The sequence below is a fragment of the Acartia tonsa genome, chromosome 13 (genome assembly GCF_053477335.1).
Source record: "Acartia tonsa isolate MP-2025a chromosome 13, ASM5347733v1, whole genome shotgun sequence".
Taxonomy (NCBI): Eukaryota; Metazoa; Arthropoda; class Copepoda; order Calanoida; family Acartiidae; genus Acartia; species Acartia tonsa.
The window spans coordinates 14,602,223-14,626,929 of NC_137272.1; the positions used below are offsets into that span (position 1 = coordinate 14,602,223).

General features: G+C 31.6%; 1 protein-coding gene across 1 annotated transcript in view; it reads left to right on the plus strand.

Moving 5' to 3' along the window:
• Positions 1-922: 922 nt before the first annotated feature.
• The window catches only part of LOC145304063 (oxaloacetate tautomerase fahd2, mitochondrial-like), a 36,404-nt gene continuing 12,619 nt past the window's right edge, over positions 923-24,707 (plus strand). The window contains exons 1-3 of the mRNA XM_080145821.1: positions 923-957; positions 2,486-2,557; positions 7,060-7,107. Coding sequence (XP_080001947.1) covers positions 925-957; positions 2,486-2,557; positions 7,060-7,107 — 153 coding nt within the window. The 5' untranslated portion in view covers positions 923-924. The remainder of the gene's footprint in view (positions 958-2,485; positions 2,558-7,059; positions 7,108-24,707) is intronic.

Below are 24,707 nucleotides of genomic sequence, written 5' to 3' on the forward strand. Positions count from 1 at the left end.
TAAGAAAAATGCGCTAAAACCATTTTTAGATGTTGACACCTAAATTTTGAATTTTTGAATTTACTGTACTTTTTAAATAAAAACTGAAATATTTTTTTGCTTTTACATTAAAGGTTATAAAAAACGAAGAGAATGAGCCATTAATCAATAAATTCTGATAACTATAAGTGGGGAAAAATTACTTTCAAAAAAGTTCTCATAAAAAAAAAACACTGTATTAGGAGCTACTTAAATTTTGGACGGTAGATTTATCCTAAGAAAGTCTATTATCTGTTACAACTATTAAAAAATAACTCCCTTTTCATAACAAGATGTGCACATATTTTAACCAATAATATGGCCGGATTTTTCCTTCACTGCATGTATTCTTAACAGATATACTAAACTTTCTACGTGTCTTCTTAACTGGAAAATAATGTAATGTAAAGCTACTTAGATCTTTATCTACTGTTATCTATGCATTTCAGCAGAGTACGAAATTTTACAAATGATTGGAAAAGTCCCTCGAGATGAAAACTGGACCAAATAGCCCTTCCCCCCTCCCCACACTTTTATTTTTAACTGCAGAGAATTATAACGAGCTTTTATAAAGGGATAAGACAAAAGACTATGAATTGGTACACATCCCAAATAATTTTAATGAAATTACCCTATCTGAAGATCGGTTGAGAGGTGTTAACACTACTAGCTTAGAACCAACCAATTAAAACTCAATTAAAGTACCCAAATTTTTTAGCCCTAAGTAATAAAACTTTGAGTGCCAATGTAATTTACAGTCCAATGTCCTCTCCATCCTTGTTTAATACCACTTAAAATAGTGTTTTAAGAACCCTTCAGTGGTCCACTTTTTGTTGAAGTGAAGTTGCTGGATGATTTATATTTGACATGTTTTCCTATTATTTTGTTCAAAATTTTCAGATCAAAATGAGATTTGTTCAATTCAAGGAAAACGAGAAGGTAATAATATTTCCAGAGCTGGATCTTTAAATCATTTTGTGGTGGGCCGGTTCGGGGTGCGCCAGACGTGGTCCAGTTTGGCGCAACTTATATGGACCTTTAAATCAAAATGGCGTTGGCGATCTGGCCCACCAAGTGGCGCACCCTGTTCCGGCTCACCACTAAAATGATTTAAAGATCCAGCTCAGTATGGCTTCGAAACCGATTAATATCCGCTGGATTAGAACCAGTCCTACGGATAAATGATAAATCATATTGTATTACAGAAAATTTTCTACGAATGATAAAATCAAGCTAGTTTTGTTAGTTTTGGCCTCTCTGGGCCAACAAAATTTGAAAAATCTTATAGTTTTTCATATTTGTTTCCGTGGAAAGCTGTCTATAATACGTTTCTATAAATAACTAATATTGCATTTAATCCCATTGCATATGAATGGATTGAAAAAAGAGAGGGAGGGACGTACAGAATAACAAAATCATTTAGTAAGTGCGCTCTTTAAAAATTTTTGAGTGCACTACCAATACACAAAATTGCATTTAAGTATCTGCCTTGAACAGTAGTGAGTTACAGAGAGAAAGGGACAATGGGCTGTTTATTACACAATACACTAGTCCCCAAAGATTTATGATAACGTTTTCTTATTCGTTGGCTTAACAACTTCGGGGACTGCTGTGAATTTTGATTGGTTGAAACATTAAGTTTATTGTTTAAGCGTTTCAACCACTGATTGTAATCTACAGAAGAAGCAATTTTATGTATCATCATTGGGGATGTATATCAATTTATCGGCCATTATCTTATCCATTTAGAACTCTGTGTGAGTTATGTAAAGTAGAAAAATAATATGTTAGGAGAAAAATAATTTTTTTTTAGTAAAAAAAACATCAGGGAAAAAGATACAAAAAACATGGTGTGCAACATTCATTAAGGCAAAAAAAAGAAGTTAGTTTTAGTTTTTTTAAAACTATTTTGTTTTCCAGGGGAAAGGTAAAATGGAACATTTGTCGACATTTAAGGGGGCATTAGCTTGGCAATGGGATGGGGAATTCAAATTCAAAAAATACATCCTTCAAAATGACGTCCATAATCTAAAGATACGGCAGCATAGGAAAAATTGTTTTATTAATTCAACATTCTCTTATTTTAGTATGGCTCAGAACTGGTTCCAATTTATCTGACATAAATCGGTTTTGAAGCTATACTGGAAACTTACTTCTGAGCTGGATCTTTAAATCACAGCAATGCCACTGCTTATGCCTCTTTTTTAATGAGCTAATTTTGAAATGTCGGTGGTGAGCCAGGAAACGCTGCCTTTTGAGTTAAAGATCCATGTTTTGTTGTCAGCACTGGCAGTAGCAATGGCATCGGCAAAGGCAGTTGGCATCACTTTATGATTTAAAGATCCAGCTCTGATTAAAAAATAATCTAATCATTCTTCAGGGGGATGAGATACAGCTTGGTATAGAAAGAAGGGATGGTGGTGAAATTATACAAATAGAAGGAACTAATAATCTAATCATTCTTCAGGGAGATGAGATACAGCTTGGTATAGAAAGAAGGGATGGGGGTGAAATTATACAAATAGAAGGAACTATGCAGGTAAAATATCATCTTGTCACAAGAGGTGGAATCTTTAAATAAAAAAAGTGTCGCTGAACCCGCTATATAACTATTCAAAAACAGCTTTTAGAGGTCAACCAATTTTTTTCTGTAGGTCAACCTACATAAATGCAATCAATTTTACTTTTCTTTAAACCTACAAATAAAATGGGTTCTTTTTTTCTCGTATTTTATGTAAAGTTATGTGTTACCATTTGGTCAAATGCACTTATTAAGAACAGTTTGACTTAATAACTGCATTTGATTAAATAGTAACACACAACTTTACAGAAAATATGCGGAAAAAAATGACCCCTATGTGCAAAGTAAAATTTAGTGGTCTGACAGTGATAATCGTTTTTAAAGAATCCAACTCTCATAATAAAACAAAACAATAAATCAAGACTGAAAACGGTCGTAACACGCAATGATTATAATACAGAGTATTTATAGACAATTGATGCAATATATCAAATATTTATCAGTTACTGAAAGTAAAATAAACAAAAAGATTGGGGGGGGGGGGGGAATATATTTTAATTTCATAAAATCTAGGTTTTAACTTGCTTGTCATACTTTGCATGAATTCGAACCTTTAATGCAAAAATACAAAAAATTAACACTATGTAAATCTTAATATTTCGTCCATAAACAATAGGACTATTTAGAAATAAACTAAATTTATATGTAACAGAGAGTAGAAAGCAATTTGCTAGCAGACGAAAAAGGTCCCCAACATAGGGATCCAAGTAGTTGTCTGGTTATGAATATAAGTCTATATTTTAGATTTTTTTATCTAAGGAATACTACAAAATATTTATTAAAAACTAATTAGGTTGATAATTGTTAGGCAAAACTCAATTTATCAATATAAAATAATTTTGTCAATTGTAAATAGAAACGATAATTTGGAATCTTACGAGAAAAATAGAAATTATGAACTTAATAACTTTTTGTAATTAAATTTACTTCATAAAGAAGTTTTTTAGGTTAAATGCTATTACGTTATCTGTCAGAAACACGTTTAATTTTAATGATTTTTAAAAAATAATTCTAAAAGAAGATTATGTCTTATGTCACACGTTATGAAAAAATTATATTAAGTTAAAAACGTGTTTTGATGTTTTATAATTATTTTCATGATTGCGTAGTATTTAATCAGAGATGGGTTTTTGAAAGATAAACGCCGCGTTTTTTTTACGAAATTTAAACAGATTATACAACTACAGTGTGTTTTTTTATGAGAACTTTTTTGAAAGCAATTTTACCCCACTTATAGTTATCAGAATTTAATGATTAATGGCTTATTTTCTTCGTTTTTTAAGGGAAATTATGAAACAACCAAAAAAAATTACAGTTTTTGTTGAAAAAGTACAGTAAAATCTAAAATTAAAAACTTAGGTGTCAACATCTAAAAATGGTTTTAGCCCCTTTTTTCTATGTTCAAATATTCTACCTTTTGCAAGAATGGCCACAAAACGCTTCAAAGTTGAGATATAGAGCTATAAATTGATACAGATACTATTGGGGACATGTACTAGAATAGGTCAAAGTTTGAAGGCCATATCTCAATCAGGGAGAAAGTACTGGCCCCCCAAAGTCGACTACTGAAAATCCAATTTTGAGCATAAGAAAAATGCGCTAAAACCATTTTTAGATGTTGTCACCTAAGTTTTTAATTTTCAACTTTACTGTACTTTTTCAACAAAAACTGTAATTTTTTTGGTTGTTTCATAATTTCCCTTAAAAAACGAAGAAAATAAGCCATTAATCATTAAATTCTGATAACTATTTGTGGGGTAAAATTGCTTTCAAAAAAGTTCTCATAAAAAAAAAACACTGTATTTATTTAATTATTTCGCTTTTGTTGCTACGGCCTTCATAGAAGAAAAACAATGCATCTTTTTAGAGCTGTATTAGACATTATACAAATGGCTAAAATAATAATTTTAAAATTTTTAATTCTTAAGTTGTATACTCTGTTGAAATCCTATCATCTTCGTTCAATCAATCAATGTCGAAAAAATGTCGAAAAAACGCGGCATTCATCTTTCAAAAACCCATCTCAGGCTAACAAATGTTTAGTTGTAAACAAGGATGATTACGTTCCATATCCAAAACTAAATGTACAGGGTGGGGCAAATAAGACCGGACAAACTTTAAACGGCCATAGAGCCAAAACTACTTGACCAATCAGGACGTTTGACCACAAAAACTTTGGACGAAGATGGACGTGTACAACGAGCTGGCCGCGCATATGTTCAACAAGGCAGACTACAAATGCGCCGGTGCAGTGGTTTAATCTGGATTCTCGACTAGGGCCCACTAAATCTGACCTCAGCCTATCTGTAGGTGACGTAGAGTTATGCAACTTGCTGGGGATACTGTTAGATAGGTACACAAGTAAGACACTAGAAAAGACTAGAGCTCTCTGTCTGAAATGGCTTGACCGTAGTACTCCAGCAAAGTGAAACAGGGCAGATTTTAGATGTAAAAAAAGTCAAAAACCGTGAAAATTCGTTAAAATATCTCGGTTCTTGACTTCAGGGACCCATATTAAACTTTAAAACTCATTTTAGACTATGGGTTGCGCTTACAACCCTAGCTGAAACTTCATGCCATTTCTAAAAAGGTAAAGAACGTCGTTCTAGCTTAACTGTGGTCCAAATAAGAGCCTCCGTGTATAAGGGTAGCTTGAAAGTTTGGTGAATTTGGATCCTGCGGTTACTCACATTCCTAAGGAAATGTGGCCTCCCAGCAGCCCGATCTTTATTTAATGGACTTTTGGGCCTGGGGCTTCTTTGAATCATGCACCAATAGACGTGCCCATACCACGAAGACATTGCCACTATCAAGGAGAACTACGCCAGCTTGGACAGGTACATTTTGACCTGGACCTGCCGGCGGTTAAGGAGGCGGTGATTAAGGCTGGCGGCGATTTTATTGAATAATCGAATAGTCATATACCTATTTTGCTTGCCAGTTTTTAAAATTCAATAAAATCTTTAAAATTGACGATTTTATGTTCATTTCTTCAGAAGTTAGAATTTGTCCGGTCTTATTTGCCCCACCCTGTATATGTAGTGACGGCTGAATATGAGTCCTGTAGACACGTTCGGCTAGACAAAGTATACTATGAGTAACTGATCACTATAAAAGCAGCAACTTGTAGAGTTGCTGCGCATACACATTGTTAACAGATAAAGTACATGTTGCGAGTAGCCCCGCTCCACATGGTAGTTGGGAGTGGGGATAAGATAGGAAGGGTTAAATGAACAGGTAGATTTCTTGCGGTTTTGTATTTGAGCAAGCAATCATATCATACCACAATCAATTTCATAATAAATAATTACAACAAGAACGATACAGTTGGAAGCAGCACAACTAGCTCCATCTCTGCCTGGCCACTACATATACATGTAAATTCCTGCAATTACCTGCTTTATACCAACAGATAAAAATGAATTTCATTAAAAATTTCTTTTTCCATTAGGTTGTTAGAAGCTTTCATGTTTAATTATCATTGTTTCGATTTGTTTTTTGAAATTTAAAGTGGTGACAAATTATTTGCGTCGTTTTTGTAAGATCAAGAAGTATTTTAGTAAACATTTTAATTCACATTTTGCCTGTTGTTCTCTTGTATGGACCTTGCATTGTTATGTTGTTAGCCCCGAGAGGCCGAAGGATTTTTCAGAATTGTTGAGAACCAGTTATAATCCAGCGGATATTAATCGGTTTCGAAGCCTAACTGGAATATAGTTTTTCACTTATTTCAGCATAATTTTGCTGATGTCAATTTGAAAAGATTAATATTGAAAGTCAGGGAGGGAGGGGACATTGGTCTGTTCATAACACAAGTCCCCAAAGTTTTATAATAACGTTTAATCATTCATTGGCACAACAACTTTGTGGATTTTTAATTGAATTTCGATTGGTTGTTTCATTAACTTTTCAAATGTTTTGACCAATTACTTTAATCTACAGAAGTGGTAATTTTGAATATCATCATTGTGTATGTACACAGATTTATCAGCTATTGTCTTATTCCTTTAAAACCCTGATAGAAAGTACACATCTTTTTAATTTTAATGGCCAATTAAAATATTATAAGCCTGTGTTTAGACATGTACATTTATTTTGTATTGTTCTGTTCAATTACATAAATTTTTATCATTTTGATAAAGTAAAAGGTTCTCTGTGTGTCTGTGTGTCTGTCTGTGTACCGAACTGATATGTTTCTCCTTTACAGGGAAGTTTCTCATAGGTCTTTGGAAGGTTTATAACTATTTTTGGGTAGGGTACCACCACTCTCTCAAGAGAAATCGCCCCCCCCCCCTCCCCTATACCCTAATGTCCCATCTAAAAGCCTCTAGATGCGTATCCGCCCGTTATATATATGCTAATTATTTTCATAAGTGAATCCTGTCAAATATTGTGTCATTAAGCTGACGATATCGTGTCAGCCATTACCAATTTAGTTTGAAATCATTTTCAAATTTCAGGAATTGATTGAAGGTGGAATAGAAATGGTAACTTCACTCAAAAAGCAGGTATTTAATTATAGTAAAGAAGGTGTATTAACTTTTTTGCTTTTTATTTAGAATAGCTAGTCGGTGCTTTTAGTAAGTAATAGATGTAAAATGGTCCATAGAATTTAAATATGCAATCGGTTTTTTTGTAAACCTCTTATTTTTGAAGTAATTTAAGTTTTTTTGAAAAATAATTAAGTCAGTTTTAATGTACTAAAATGCAACAAAAAAAAGAAGAAAATTGCCAGTATGAACAAAAATAGTAAAATCTTTAATTAGACACCTTATTTTTAAAATTCTGTTAAGTAATTATTGAAAAAATCTATTTTGTTAACCTCGGATTAATCAAAACTTTGAAATTAGAAATATCCTCTCACAGGCATAAAAAGTATGTGTTCATATATTTTTTAGAATGAGAAAAATAATACAAATCCATTCTAAGCAAAATTGAAAAAGTTTTATAAAACTAAAATAAAAAATATAAGAATCATAGTTTTCAGCTTTAAAGGGTTAGCTTGAACAAAACCTGAACAATACCTAAACAAAAGACAATGCAATGTAGCAGATATTTTTTAAACACAAGAAACAATAATGTATTTTTAACTGCATTGTTTTGAAGTTTAAAAACAGACTGATGCATATTTGTTCATAATTTTTCATTCTTTACATTTTCTGTAATATCACTATATTTATTGTAGTATCTATTGTATATAGTGTATGAACATTCTCCTTTTTTTTGGCAATTCTATTGGTTAACTTTATAGGTTAAGCTTCCTGATTCGTCAATTTTTGCGATTTGTGATTGGCTAGTTTAGTAGTTACAATTCTTAAATAAACTTTTTTTTTTTTTTTTTTATTACAATTTTTTAAAACTTTTTCAATTTTGCTTAGAATAGATTCGTAATATTTTTCTGATTCTAAAGTCATATATAAACACATATTTTTTATGCCTGTGTGAGAAAATAATTAGGTTTAAAGTTTTGATTAAACCTAGGTTAAAAAAATAGATTTTTTCAATAATTACACAACAGAATTTTAAAAATAAGGTGTCAAATTAAAGATCTTACTATTTTTGTTCATACTGGCAATTTTCTTCTTTTATTTTGTTGCGTTTTAGTACCTTAAAACCAACTTAATTATTTTTCAAAAAAACTTAAATTACTTCAAAAATAAGAGGTCTACAAAAAAACCGATTGCATATTTAAATTCTATGAACCATTTTACATCTATTACTTACTAAAAGCACCGACTAGCTATTCTAAATAAAAAGCAAAAAAGTTAATACACCTTCTTTTATATTTTCCTATATTCACAATCTATATGTAAAGGTAATATATTTTTTGGTCAAAATTATAAACTGTTTGCCTGCTTATGACACCAAATGAATTTCAGAAAAAAACCTTTTGATTGAGAATTTATTACAACCTTTAAACTATCTATAGTGAATTTTTATTAATTATATGAAACCCTAAAATATCTATCAGTGCAGTGGTTGATTTTTAAATATCCATACATTGCACCTTCAACAATCTACATAATCCCAGCAAAAATTAAATTTGACAAAATACTATTAAACAAGGATGACAACATCCATAAGTAGCGAAGCAGAAAAAATTGTCATCGCTAAAAAGTTTGAAAATCGGACCAAAAATACCAAAGATATGGTGAAAAATGTAGAACATATAAAAATAGCCAAAAACCTGCTAAAAGGCAGTCTGACCGCCATTGTTTGTTTTCTTAAAACGCCAGGAAATTTTATTTTAATATATATCACTGAAATTTTTTTGAAAATCGGACCATAAACACCAAAGATATGGGGAAAAATGTGAAAAATCTAAAAATAGCCAAAAACCTGCAAAAAGGCAGTCTGGCCGTCATTGTTGTTTTCTTCAAACGATAGGAAATTTAATTTTTGTAGTTAATTGTGCTCCTTAATAATGGGAAAGTTTCCGCCTTTTATCTTTTATAGGAGTCGAGAAAATCTCCCCCAAACTAAGACATACGGACAGACGGACATTTCAAATTATAGAGTAGCTTCTCTTCTTAAAAGAAGCACCAATAGACAAAGGTTGCCAAATAAAATAGTAAAGGAAGTAATTATGGACCCTACTGTTTTGTTTTGATAACATTTATAAAAAAAAATCGCGTATAAATTTTTAAGACCTCTAGCTCAAATAGTAGCTTAGAATATTAAGGTCTCACCGGAAGCCCGATCTCTTTTAATTTTGAGATAAAACTTATTAGTTTTTTTTATTCGAATTAGGGGGGTAAGTGCTAGATGGGTTCTTTTAGGGGAAGCACCTCATATTTATATATTTAGGTATAGACAGTCACGCATTCAGACTTTAAGTGTGTCATAACATTGTCTGGATCATAGGATAATTCAGACTACAATTTTGTACAGTTTACTTTTTGTACACATTGTTTTTTTCTCTCGAGTATTTCAAATAAAATATATGTAAACTCCTGGATGGTCTATCAGATACAATAATCCGTCCAAGTTAAAAAGGAATTTCTTGCAGACGAAGATTTTCTTTTTTGTCACATATAATTAATTAATTCCAATACGAGCTATAAAATTTTGGTCAGAATAATTTTCCGAATGCTACCTTTATCCTAAGAAATTCAATTGTCTAAAGCTGACTTATCTTGTATATATTCTAACGAATAGCATGTCCGGATTGATCTTACAATGTGTTCTTCACTGGTCGCTGGAAGGGAAAAGCAGTTTTTTGAAACAGGCTCTCTGAGATTATTACAGATTCTGATATATACATATATAGACTAGTGAAAAATGCAAAAAACGAAATCAAAAGCGTTCCTTCTTGGGAGAAAATGCGGGAAAAAGATTTTAGCTATTTCTAACCTAAAATTCACATTGGCAAGCCTATAAAAAAATACACACATTTTAAACATGTCATTGCTCAGCACCTAAAAGTGGTAGAAAAATGCTACACATACCATTGTAAAGCTCATAACCTCTAGTTTTCATATTGGTATATAACAAGTTTTAAAAATGCTGTTTTTTCTTAATATAGGTAAAATTGTATATTTTGGGTACTTTAAATTTTAGCTTAATTAAAAATTGTCTTTGAAATGTGTATAGTTTGTAGTAATAACCAAGGAGGGAGGGGGGGAGTTTATACACTTATAGGAAACTAGAGTTGGCTCGATATAACTATCTCGCTATTGGCTAGTGTTCTATAAGTATATATCTATTTATCTATTTCTCAATAAATCAATTTTCCGCCCCCGCCATTACTATCTAAAAGAAAGTAGTTAATATTTGTTAATTTAAATGATTTTAAGAATTCTTCAATTATATTTTTTTCAGTTTACCATCACCAAAGGGTTAATATGATTAAAATTTTAGTTTCAATATTTGAACACACAGAAAGTGTCGCCACAATCGAGTTCTTTTAAAACAGAGTTTTCTTAAATTTACTATATTATAAATTTAGATTTTCTTTTTTATGATTATAAATTAAATACATCAATATAATGTAAATAGCAACATGAAATGAAAAAAATGAATTTATTTTTAATAAAGTAATTAATGGGTGTTATCGTTCTGGGCAATGAGAGTTTATTATGGATTATGGGAGCACTATGAGTTTTAAACGATTATTCCTTGGAAGATTTGAGCTCATTTATAGACATTTATTTCCTATATAGATCTGTCATGGATCTTGAAGCAATAAAGCAGGCCCTTTTGTAAATGGTAAAAATTGGAAGAATCTATTAAATAAAAGTTATCGCAAATATACTTAGTAAATGAAATTCAGTATTAATTTTTGCCCTGGATGTTTTTGGGCTTGTTGTTATAGTTGTTAACCTTTTTAAAATCTCTTATATGGTTAAATCTACCAGTAAAACTTTAAAAATTGAATTTTGGCACTTTTCTTCTAGGGGCTAGTGGGTCAAAACAGCATATTTTTTGAGATGTCAAGCCAATTTTTTTAATGTAAACTTTTTTTTACATAATTAAGCTAAGTAGTCACTAAAGATTTCATTTTGTCACGTTCCTTCTTGGGGTTAGTTGGATAAAACACCCCCCAAAACACTAAAATTGAAGGCTTGAGATTATTTTTAGAGATATCAAGATGATTTTTTTAATTTAAAATTTATTCTCATAATTGAGATAAGTAGCCACTACAGATTTCATTTTGGCACTTTCCTTCTTGGGCTAGAAGGGTAAAACAACCCCTTAAACATTAAGATTATATTTCAGTATCATATTTTGCCTGGCTGTTTGGACTTGTTGCTACAGTTATCAAATGATTCTTTTTAAATATTTTCTAATATGATTTGATCCACCTTTAAAGCTTTAAAAATTGAATTTTGGCACTTTTCTTTAGATTGTAAGTAATGAGATTATTTTTAAAGATATCAAACTATTTTTTTAATGTAAACATTTTCACTTAATTGAACTAAGTAGTCACTAAAGATTTCATTCTGGCACTTTCCTTCTAGAGTCTAGTGGGGTAAAACACCCTCCAAAATACAAATATTGTGAGTTCTGAGCTTATTTTCAAAGATATCATGTTGAATTTTAATGAAAACTTATTTCACATAATGAAAAAAATAATTTAGTCCTTGAAAGAGAGTGCCTAATTGAATGCTATAGTGATTTGAAAAAGAGTATACATTAACAAAATCAGCCCAATATTTTTTAAAATAAGCCCAGAACTTAAAGTTTTAGTAGTTTTGGGGGCAGTTTTACCCCACTCGTCCATAGAAGGAAAGTGCCAAACTTAAGTTTTACTGGTAGATTTAATCATATAAGAGATTTTACAATGATCAGGTTTAAAACTATAACAACAAGCCCAAACATCCAGAGCTGGATCTTTAAATCATTTTAGTGGTGAGCCAGATCGGGGTGAGCCGAATTTCAACAATCACAGCGCGGCATTTCATAAAATGCTGTGCTCTCATTGGTGGAAAGTTGGCTCTCTCCGATCTGGCTCACCACTAAAATGATTTAAAGATCCAGCTCAGAGCAAAATTTTATACTGAATTTCATTGCCTATAAGTGTATAAACTCTCCTTCTCACCTTGGATCTTATAAGTTTACAATTCGGGGGGTTTCACCCCACTTTCCCCTAGAAAGAAAGTGTTAAAATTAAATCTTTAGTGGCTACTTTGCTCAGTTATGCAAAAAAGTTTACATTAAAAATCAGCTTGTTATCTCTAAAAATAAGCTCAGACCTTAGGTTTTTGTGTTTTGGGGGCTGTTTTAACCCACTAACCCCTAACCCCACTAACCCCTAGGGCAAAAATTCTCAAGAAAAAACTGCATTTTTAAAACTTGTGTATACTTCAAAGGATAGCTAAAAAACTAATAATAGTACAAAAATGTTATATACCAATATGAAAACTAGAGGTTATGAGCTTTACAATGGTATGTGTAACATTTTTCTACCACTTTTAGGTGCTGAGCAATGACATGTTTAAAATGTCTGTATTTTTTTACAGGCTTACCAATGTTAGGTTCAAAATAGCTGAGATCTTTTACCCGCATTTTCTCCCAAGAAGAAACGCTTTTGATTTCGTTTTTTTGCATTTTTCATTAGTCTATATATGTTTTATTAGATTCTGTAATAATCTCAGAGAGCCTGTTTCAAAAAACTGCTTTTCCCTTCCGGCGACCAGTGATTTGTCCATTATACTGATAAGGGGTCTAGATATACTATATTTAATGCAATATATTTTTAATACATTAGATTACAAAAAAAAACAATTTGAAACTAAATACTAATAAAACCATATTAGTATTTAGCAGGGAGGGAGGGGACATTGGGCTGTTTTTTACACTAGTCCCCAAAGTTTTATAATAAAGTTTTCTTATTCATTGGCTTAAACTTGGCTTGATTGGTTAGTTGAGTGGTAAAATGTTTCCACCATTAATCGAAATATACAGAGGGAGTAAATTGTGTATCATCATTTGGGATCTACATCAATTTACCGGCCATTGTCTTATCCCTTCAGATCTCTGAGTATAAGTAGGATGTCATTTGCCCTTGTACTTTTTAAACTTGCCTACAATCTTGGTCTCAATCTTACGTGCCTAACAACGCGGGTGGGAGGGGACATTGGATTGTAAATTACACTGCAGTACCCAAAGTTTAATAATCACCATTTGTTTCCTCAAAAACTTTGAGTACTGTTTTACAATTTTGTTAAGCTGTGTCAAAACTTTTTACCAAAAATCTTAATCTACAGATGAGGTAATTTAGATCATCATAATTTGGGATGTACATCAAATTATCTTCCATTGTCTTATCCCGTTATATCCCTGTTAACATAACCTCCTAAAACTCTATAGTACGCTCAATTATTATTGTTTTTTTTTGTTTCTTTTGAAAGGAAAAATCTTTTTCGTCGTTATATTCTTTTCTGAATGTTCATTTAATGCAACGAAATGTTTTTTTTCCGCATTATTCCGTAAAATTGGATGGAAGCTTTAATTTAAATTGGCTCATTAGGTCAAGCTGAGCAGGATCTTTAAATGTGTAGCCGTTGCCGCTGCCAGAGGTAAAGCCACTAACTTAATAGCGATCTTTAAAAAAAATGGCTACGCGTGGCCACGGCTATATGCGATCTTTAAATCACAACCACTTTATGAATTTTAAGTAAAAATATGAAATAAAATAATAATAATTATAATAATACGTAAACACTTTAAACATTTAAAAATCCATGTTTCTTGGCAGCACTGCAGTGGCGACGGCTATTGCTATGGCTATGACTACGGCTAAAACTACGGCAACGACGCCACGACTACGGCCACTACTACGGCCACGGCAACGGCTACACATTTAAAGATCCAGCTCTGTACTTAATTTGACTAAACGCATAATAATTAGGAACAGTTTGACCCAATAAGCGCATTTGACTAGAAACTTGCACACAACTTTACGTCCTCGGTGGCTTTACAAATATCACCCTGTTGAGCATTTAACTAACCCCCCCCCCCGCCCCCCCCCGTAATTTTTTAAGATATGTTTTAAAAATGATTGGTTAGTTGTTCCTTTGTTTGTATACTAGCAGCTTCGCCCCTAACCTCTAGGGGCTTTGCCCCATGAGGTAATTTTAAAAAAATTAAAAAGAGATAAATAAATAAAATGCCCCTACTATTCTCGATTTAAAATGAAATTGAGGGGGATTTTTTTTTTTTTTTTTTTTTGGGGGGGGGGGGGGGGGTGGGGGGTGTCCTAACCCCTAAAAAAAATAGCCTAAAACCACCAAAGGACCAGTAGGTATATTCCCTGAAGAGAGTAGAATCCGATCGGTTCAGTGGTTACCGAGATCTTAAGGGACAGACGGACAGACGAACGGATAGACGGACAGACAAACATCGTTCAACTTTGTATTATAGATAACTTTAGGACAGGTTAAGCTAGGTTATATTTGGGTAATGGGTAGCCCCGCATGGTTAGCGCACCACCGGAATAGGCTTTTTAAAAGATAAACCTATAAGTATTATCAGCGCTGGAAAGTATGTGGGACGTCATAAATATTAGGGTGGGTCCATTTCACCCTTTTTTCAGATTTTACTGTTATCATAAGTTGCGGAAGTCATATATATGTATGATAAGCCCCATTCAAGTTTCAGAAGTTATTTGGCTCTTATGGCTGCCGGCGCGCGGGGGGTATAAAAAGTGACCACCCCCTTATAAGACCAAAATATTTAATTCCTTCAAACGCAGGCATGTTGCATATCAAAATGACCGCATTGAAATGCTGATTACCAATCTGAAAACCGTTTTGAAAAATATTGCTCCTAGTTCGAATAAGATCTCATTAAGTACCTAAAAACAGCTGATTTAGTCAAAAATGTTCATTTTAGTAGGTTATTTGAAAATCATTTCAGACTGAATCAATATTTTTCAAAACAATTTTCAGATCTGTAATCAGCATTTCAATGCGGTCATTTTGATATGCAACATGCCTGTGTTTCAATTTTTAGTTTTATAAGTGGGCGGGCACATTGTATACCCCCCGCGCGCCCGTTGTTTTTGGATTAAACAAGGATGACAACATCCATAAAAGCGAAGCACTGAATCGGTAGGAAAAACGGACATTAACAATTGTATAGTGTCTTAACTGAATAATCAGAATATAAAAGTATAAGAGTCAAAGCAAAATTGTAAGTAAATTTATCGAAAAACTGCTTGATAAAGGATAATGTTTATGGACCTACTTACATCTTTAGGACTTAATTATAGAGTTGCTTCGCTTAAAATATTGTTCTTTGTTGTCCCAGGAATCAATATACTAAAAATCAGATTAAACGGATAATTAGATCACATAAAAATTTGTTGTTAAAAAAGTAGAAAAATCAACATGTTTAAAATGGACGTACGGACATTCTGGTAATGATTATAGAGTTTCTACGCTTTCTAAATCGTACCTAACTACTAGAGGAAACACCATGCAAAGTTTGAAATCGATAGGACAATTCTAACATGCCTAAATTAACGAATAAAAGCTAACTATCTCGGACGGATGTACGTACGGACGGACGTACGGACGGACGGACCGACCCTAATTATAGAAAAGCTTCGCTTTTAAAAAACCTCTTTCAAGTTTCACAGGGTTTTATATTGGCCCAGTAACCCTTGCCAATGTCTACTAATATACAATTCCAAAATCGACCCACCCTAATAAATATACGTCTAAAAAGAAAGTATGAGAGGAGAGAAGTGGAAAAGGAATCCCTTAAAAATGGATCAGTAATATTTGACATAATATCATTTGACATAAATTCATTTCACATAAAACATTTGACATAAAATCACTTCACATAAAGGTACATTTGACATAAAAACATTTGCCATAAAGGTACACTTCACATAAAAACGTTTCACATAAAGGTACATATGATATAAAGGTACATTTGACATAAAGGTACATTTGACATAAAGGTACGTTTGACATAAAGGTACACTTGACATAAAGGTACATTTGACATAAAGGTACACTTGGCATAAAACGTTTCACATAAAGATACATTTCAAAGTGTACCCGAGGTTGTCATTTTTTTCCTCGAGCATGGCAACCGGTGAACAGAATCTCAGTTCTGCACCACAAGCCTTGCACAACTGAAGTTCCCATGTCTATACAGTCATATTTATATGAAAATATTTTTAGAAGATTTTTGAATTTTTTTTTGAAGATTTTCCCCAAGGTAATTTTGCTTTCTTTTAATAATAAATAAAAATTTCTAAAATCTTCCAAAAAAATTTTAAAATCTTCAAAAAAAATTTAAAAATCTTCTAAAAATATTTTCATATAAATATGACTGTATAGACATGGGAACTTCAGTAGTGCGAGGCTTGTGGTGCAGAACTGAGATTCTGTTCACCGGTTGCCATGCAATGTACCTTTATGTCAAATGTACCTTTATGTCAAGTGTACCTTTATTTCAAGTGTACCTTTATGTGAAATGTACCTTTATGTGAAATGTACCTTTATGTCAAGTATACCTTTATGTAAAATGTACCTTTATGTCAAATGAATTTATGTAAAACGTTTTTATGTCAAATGTACCTTTATGTCAAATGAGTTTATGTCAAATAATACTTTATGTGAAATATTTTATGTGAAATGAATTTATGTGAAGTGATTTTATGTCAAATATTACTGATCCATCCCTTAAAAATATGGATAATATACGCATTTTTATGACGTCACTCATGACACTTTCCATACTTTCCAAATATCAACTTTATGTTAAAAAGAGGAAACATTATTTTTCAAGAATCTTACCAAAATAGTTGATAAAAATAGTTTAGGTTAAAAATATCTGACATATGAATAGTTATACTGATAAATAAACATGTTTCCTTTCTGCGTTTTACCTTTTTTTTAGCAGCGAAGCAACTCTATTTTTCACCTAACTAAACGTCTAAACAACGAGACTTGACAAAGCAGCTAAAAAAATGAGCCGTGTGACGTCTTACTTTTCCTCTCATATTACCTTTTATGACGTCACACGGCGCATTTTTTCAGCCAATTTGTCGGGTCTCCTTAACAACCTAACGCTTAAACACCCTGAAGATTAAACCCCCATCGTTTTTGGTTTGAGGAGAAAAAAATCGCAAGAAAGGTGGCAAAACGAAGACGAAGAAAGTCCCTCAAAAAAAACTTCTGACGTCATAAAAATGAGGGATTAGTAGATGAGGAGAGGGAAAGAAAACCCCTAAAAAAAGATGGATAATCTCTTATATTTATGACGTCACATGCTGATTTTTTGAGAGACTTTCTTAGTCTTTCTAACATAGAGGACAATGTAAGAAACCATAATTCCTGGGAGGCGTTAAAAAATTTAAGGGCTTCTTAGTCATTGTTTTTTCTTTTCTTGTTTTATTGAAAATGTTTGTTCTTGTTAAAACGTGAATTATTACAAAAGTGACAACAAAATTGTGCTTTATTCAAAATTATAAATAAAATACAAGAAATTTAATATCTATCAAATTTGTAATACTAGAGTTGGGCTCGATATAATCTTCTTGCTATTGGCTAGGTTTATTCAATGTTTTATTTACTTTCTTTTGGTTATCTGAATTCTGACTATTAACCCTATTCTTCCATTATCTTCTTCCTGCCGATTTCTTTCTTTAAACTATTTTAGGATCTTAATATTTTTTATTTCAAATTATCGTCCTGAAAGGGTTAAAATGTTTAGTTAACTGTTAAATTTTAGTTCAATATCTGACCACATTACTCACCATAGGCGTCCAAGGGGGGGGGTAATGGGCCAATTGGCACCCCCAAAATTTTTTTCATTTTACCCCCCCCCATTAAAAATTTACCCCCAACCATTAAGGAGGGGGTATTTACCCCCCCCCAAACAATTTTGGGGGTTAAATACCCCCCCCAAAATAAGAAATCTCTAATAAAAAAAATTTTTGCGCGCTTCGCGCGCATTTCTAATACTATATGTTTGATAAAATTTAAATTACCCCCCCCCAAAAATTTTACCCCGGGGGTAAATTTTGGGGGGGGTAAACTAAATTTACCCCTGCCAACAGATTTCAGGGGGGTAATAGCAAAACATTGCAAATTCTTACAAAACATAGCAAATTCTTGCAAAACATAGCAAATTCTTACAAAACATAGCAAATTCTTGCAAAGCATAGCAAATTCTTGCAAAACATAGCAAATTCTTACAAAACATAGCAAACTCTTGCAAAACATTGCAAATTCTTACAAAACATAGCAAATTCTTACAAAACATAGCAAACTCTTGCAAAACATTGCAAATTCTTACAAAACATAGCAAATTCTTGCAAAACATAGCAAATTCTTGCAAAACATAGCAAATTCTTGCAAAACATAGCAAATTCTTACAAAACATAGCAAATTCTTACAAAACATAGCAAATTCTTGCAAAACATTGCAAATTCTTACAAAACATAGCAAATTCTTGCAAAACATAGCAAATTCTTACAAAACATAGCAAATTCTTGCAAAGCATAGCAAATTCTTGCAAAACATAGCAAATTCTTACAAAACATAGCAAACTCTTGCAAAACATTGCAAATTCTTACAAAACATAGCAAATTCTTGCAAAACATAGCAAATTCTTACAAAACATAGCAAATTCTTGCAAAACATAGCAAAATCTTACAAAACATAGCAAATTCTTGGAAAACTTAGCTTTTCTGTCCTTCACATAGCTAATTCTTGCAAAACATAGCAAATTCTTACAAAACATAGCAAATTCTTGCAAAACATAGCAAATTCTTGCAAAACTTAGCTTTTCTGTCCTTCACATAGCTAATTCTTGCAAAACATAGCAAATTCTTACAAAACATAGCAAATTCTTGCAAAACATAGCAAATTCTTGCAAAACATAGCAAATTCTTGCAAAACATAGCAAATTCTTGCAAAACATAGCAAATTCTTGCAAAAAATAGCAAATTCTTGCAAAACATAGCAAATTCTTGCAAAACATAGCAAATTCTTGCAAAACATAGCAAATTCTTGCAAAACATAGCAAATTCTTGGAAAACTTAGCTTTTCTGTCCTTCACATAGCTAATTCTTGCAAAACATAGCAAATTCTTACAAAACATAGCAAATTCTTGCAAAACATAGCAAATTCTTGCAAAACATAGCAAATTCTTGCAAAACATAGCAAATTATTGCAAAACATAGCAAATTCTTGGAAAACTTAGCAAATTCTTGCAAAACATAGCAAATTATTGCAAAACATAGCAAATTCTTGCAAAACATAGCAAATTATTGCAAAACATAGCAAATTCTTGCAAAACATAGCAAATTATTGGAAAACTTAGCTTTTCTGTCCTTCACATAGCTAATTCTTGCAAAACATAGCAAATTCTTACAAAACATAGCAAATTCTTGCAAAACATTGCAAATTCTTACAAAACATAGCAAATTCTTGCAAAACATAGCAAATTCTTGGAAAACTTAGCTTTTCTGTCCTTCACATAGCTAATTCTTGCAAAACATAGCAAATTCTTACAAAACATAGCAAATTCTTGCAAAACATTGCAAATTCTTACAAAACATAGCAAATTCTTGCAAAACATAGCAAATTCTTGCAAAACATAGCAAATTCTTGCAAAACATAGCAAATTCTTGCAAAACATAGCAAATTCTTGGAAAACTTAGCTTTTCTGTCCTTCACATAGCTAATTCTTGCAAAACATAGCAAATTCTTACAAAACATAGCAAATTCTTGCAAAACATAGCAAATTCTTGCAAAACATAGCAAATTCTTGCAAAACATAGCAAATTCTTGCAAAACATAGCAAATTCTTGGAAAACTTAGCAAATTATTGCAAAACATAGCAAATTATTGCAAAACATAGCAAATTCTTGCAAAACATAGCAAATTCTTGCAAAACATAGCAAATTCTTGCAAAACATAGCAAATTCTTGGAAAACTTAGCTTTTCTGTCCTTCACATAGCTAATTCTTGCAAAACATAGCAAATTCTTACAAAACATAGCAAATTCTTGCAAAACATAGCAAATTCTTGGAAAACTTAGCAAATTCTTGCAAAACATAGCAAATTCTTGCAAAACATAGCAAATTCTTGCAAAACATAGCAAATTCTTACAAAACATAGCAAATTCTTGCAAAACATAGCAAATTCTTGGAAAACTTAGCTTTTCTGTCCTTCACATAGCTAATTCTTGCAAAACATAGCAAATTCTTACAAAACATAGCAAATTCTTGCAAAACATAGCAAATTCTTGCAAAACATAGCAAATTCTTGGAAAACTTAGCTTTTCTATCCTTCACATAGCTAATTCTTGCAAAACATAGCAAATTCTTACAAAACATAGCAAATTCTTGCAAAACATAGCAAATTCTTGCAAAACATAGCAAATTCTTGCAAAACATAGCAAATTCTTGCAAAACATAGCAAATTCTTGCAAAACATAGCAAATTCTTGCAAAACATAGCAAATTCTTGCAAAACATAGCAGATTCTTGCAAAACATAGCAAATTCTTGCAAAACATAGCAAATTCTTGCAAAACATAGCAAATTCTTGCAAAACATAGCAAATTCTTGCAAAACATAGCAAATTCTTGGAAAACTTAGCTTTTCTGTCCTTCACATAGCTAATTCTTGCAAAACATAGCAAATTCTTACAAAACATAGCAAATTCTTGCAAAACATAGCAAATTCTTGCAAAACATAGCAAATTCTTGCAAAACATAGCAAATTCTTGCAAAACATAGCAAATTCTTGCAAAACATAGCAAATTCTTGCAAAACATAGCAAATTCTTGCAAAACATAGCAAATTCTTACAAAACATAGCAAATTCTTGCAAAACATAGCAAATTCTTACAAAACATAGCAAATTCTTGCAAAATATTGCAAATTCTTACAAAACATAGCAAATTCTTACAAAACATAGCAAATTCTTGCAAAACATTGCAAATTCTTACAAAACATAGCAAATTCTTGCAAAAAATAGCAAATTCTTGCAAAACATAGCAAATTCTTGCAAAACATTGCAAATTCTTACAAAATATAGCAAATTCTTACAAAACATAGCAAATTCTTGCAAAACATAGCAAATTCTTGCAAAACATTGCAAATTCTTACAAAACATAGCAAATTCTTGCAAAACATAGCAAATTCTTGCAAAACATAGCAAATTCTTGGAAAACTTAGCTTTTCTGTCCTTCACATAGCTAATTCTTGCAAAACATAGCAAATTCTTACAAAACATAGCAAATTCTTGCAAAACATAGCAAATTCTTACAAAACATAGCAAATTCTTACAAAACATAGCAAATTCTTGGAAAACTTAGCTTTTCTGTCCTTCACATAGCTAATTCTTGCAAAACATAGCAAATTCTTACAAAACATAGCAAATTCTTACAAAACATAGCAAATTCTTACAAAACATAGCAAATTCTTACAAAATGTAGCAAATTCTTTCAAAACATAGCAAATTCTTGCAATAGGGGTCCCAAACTCAAAAACAAATTTTCAGCGCGATCCGACCACCGGTTCTTGAGATACGGTGACCTGGTGTCCTTGGTACCGACGGTAAGATTTGGGAAATGGAGTGTCAAAATATTTTTGGACTTAGCCAAATTTACTAAGGATTCGAACCATTTCCCAAATCTTACAGTCGATACCAAGTACACCAGGTCACCATATCTCAAGAACCGATGGTCGGATCGCGCTGAAAATTTGTTTTTGAGTTTGGGACCCTTATTGCAAGAATTTGCTATGTTTTGCAAGAATTTGCTATGTTGTGTAAGAATTTGCTATGGTTTGTAAGAATTTGCTATGTTTTGTAAGAATTTGCTATGTTTTGCAAGAATTTGCTATGTTTTGTAAGAATTTGCTATGTTTTGCAAGAATTTGCTATGTTTTGTAAGAATTTGCTATGTTTTGCAAGAATTAGCTATGTGAAGGACAGAAAAGCTAAGTTTTCCAAGAATTTGCTATGTTTTGCAAGAATTTGCTATGTTTTGTAAGAATTTGCTATGTTTTGCAAGAATTTGCTATGTTTTGCAAGAATTTGCTATGTTTTGTAAGAATTTGCTGTATATTGCAAGAATTTGCTATGTTTTGCAAGAATTTGCTATGTTTTGCAAGAATTTGCTATGTTTTGCAAGAATTTGCTATGTTTTGCAAGAATTTGCTATGTTTTGCAAGAATTTGCTATGTTTTGCAAGAATTTGCTATGTTTTGCAAGAATTTGCTATGTTTTGCAAGAATTTGCTATGTTTTGCAAGAATTTGCTATGTTTTGCAAGAATTTGCTATGTTTTGCAAGAATTTGTTATGTTTTGTAAGAATTTGCTATGTTTTGCAAGAATTTGCTATGTTTTGCAAGAATTTGCTATGTTTTGCAAGAATTTGCTATGTTTTGTAAGAATTTGCTATGTTTTGCAAGAATTTGCTATGTTTTGTAAGAATTTGCAATGTTTTGCAAGAATTTGCTATGTTTTGTAAGAATTTGCTATGTTTTGCAAGAATTTGCTATGTTTTGTAAGAATTTGCTATGTTTTGCAAGAATTAGCTATGTGAAGGACAGAAAAGCTAAGTTTTGCAAGAATTTGCTATGTTTTGCAAGAATTTGCTATGTTTTGTAAGAATTTGCTATGTTTTGCAAGAATTTGCTATGTTTTGCAAGAATTTGCTATGTTTTGTAAGAATTTGCTATGTTTTGCAAGAATTTGCTATGTTTTGCAAGAATTTGCTATGTTTTGCAAGAATTTGCTATGTTTTGCAAGAATTTGCTATGTTTTGTAAGAATTTGCTATGTTTTGCAAGAATTTGCTATGTTTTGCAAGAATTTGCTATGTTTTGCAATGTTTTGCAAGAATTTGCTATGTTTTGTAAGAATTTGCTATGTTTTGCAAGAATTTGCTATGTTTTGCAAGAATTTGCTATGTTTTGTAAGAATTTGCTATGTTTTGCAAGAATTTGCTATGTTTTGCAAGAATTTGCTATGTTTTGCAAGAATTTGCTATGTTTTGCAAGAATTTGCTAAGTTTTGTAAGAATTTGCTATGTTTTGCAAGAATTTGCTATGTTTTGCAAGAATTTGCTATGTTTTGTAAGAATTTGCTATGTTTTGCAAGAATTTGCTATGTTTTGCAAGAATTTGCTATGTTTTGCAAGAATTTGCTATGTTTTGCAAGAATTTGCTATGTTTTGTAAGAATTTGCTATGTTTTGCAAGAATTTGCTATGTTTTGCAAGAATTTGCTATGTTTTGCAAGAATTTGCTATGTTTTGCAAGAATTTGCTATGTTTTGCAAGAATTTGCTATGTTTTGCAAGAATTTGCTATGTTTTGCAAGAATTTGCTATGTTTTGCAAGAATTTGCTATGTTTTGCAAGAATTTGCTATGTTTTGCAAGAATTTGTTATGTTTTGTAAGAATTTGCTATGTTTTGCAAGAATTTGCTATGTTTTGCAAGAATTTGCTATGTTTTGCAAGAATTTGCTATGTTTTGTAAGAATTTGCTATGTTTTGCAAGAATTTGCTATGTTTTGTAAGAATTTGCAATGTTTTGCAAGAATTTGCTATGTTTTGTAAGAATTTGCTATGTTTTGCAAGAATTTGCTATGTTTTGTAAGAATTTGCTATGTTTTGCAAGAATTAGCTATGTGAAGGACAGAAAAGCTAAGTTTTGCAAGAATTTGCTATGTTTTGCAAGAATTTGCTATGTTTTGTAAGAATTTGCTATGTTTTGCAAGAATTTGCTATGTTTTGCAAGAATTTGCTATGTTTTGTAAGAATTTGCTATGTTTTGCAAGAATTTGCTATGTTTTGCAAGAATTTGCTATGTTTTGCAAGAATTTGCTATGTTTTGCAAGAATTTGCTATGTTTTGTAAGAATTTGCTATGTTTTGCAAGAATTTGCTATGTTTTGCAAGAATTTGCTATGTTTTGCAAGAATTTGCTATGTTTTGTAAGAATTTGCTATGTTTTGCAAGAATTTGCTATGTTTTGCAAGAATTTGCTATGTTTTGCAAGAATTTGCTATGTTTTGTAAGAATTTGCTATGTTTTGCAAGAATTTGCTATGTTTTGCAAGAATTTGCTATGTTTTGCAAGAATTTGCTATGTTTTGTAAGAATTTGCTATGTTTTGCAAGAATTTGCTATGTTTTGTAAGAATTTGCAATGTTTTGCAAGAATTTGCTATGTTTTGTAAGAATTTGCTATGTTTTGCAAGAATTTGCTATGTTTTGTAAGAATTTGCTATGTTTTGCAAGAATTAGCTATGTGAAGGACAGAAAAGCTAAGTTTTCCAAGAATTTGCTATGTTTTGCAAGAATTTGCTATGTTTTGTAAGAATTTGCAATGTTTTGCAAGAATTTGCTATGTTTTGTAAGAATTTGCTATGTTTTGCAAGAATTAGCTATGTGAAGGACAGAAAAGATAAGTTTTCCAAGAATTTGCTATGTTTTGTAAGATTTTGCTATGTTTTGCAAGAATTTGCTATGTTTTGTAAGAATTTGCTATGTTTTGCAAGAATTTGCTATGTTTTGTAAGAATTTGCAATGTTTTGCAAGAATTTGCTATGTTTTGTAAGAATTTGCTATGTTTTGCAAGAATTTGCTATGTTTTGCAAGAATTTGCTATGTTTTGTAAGAATTTGCT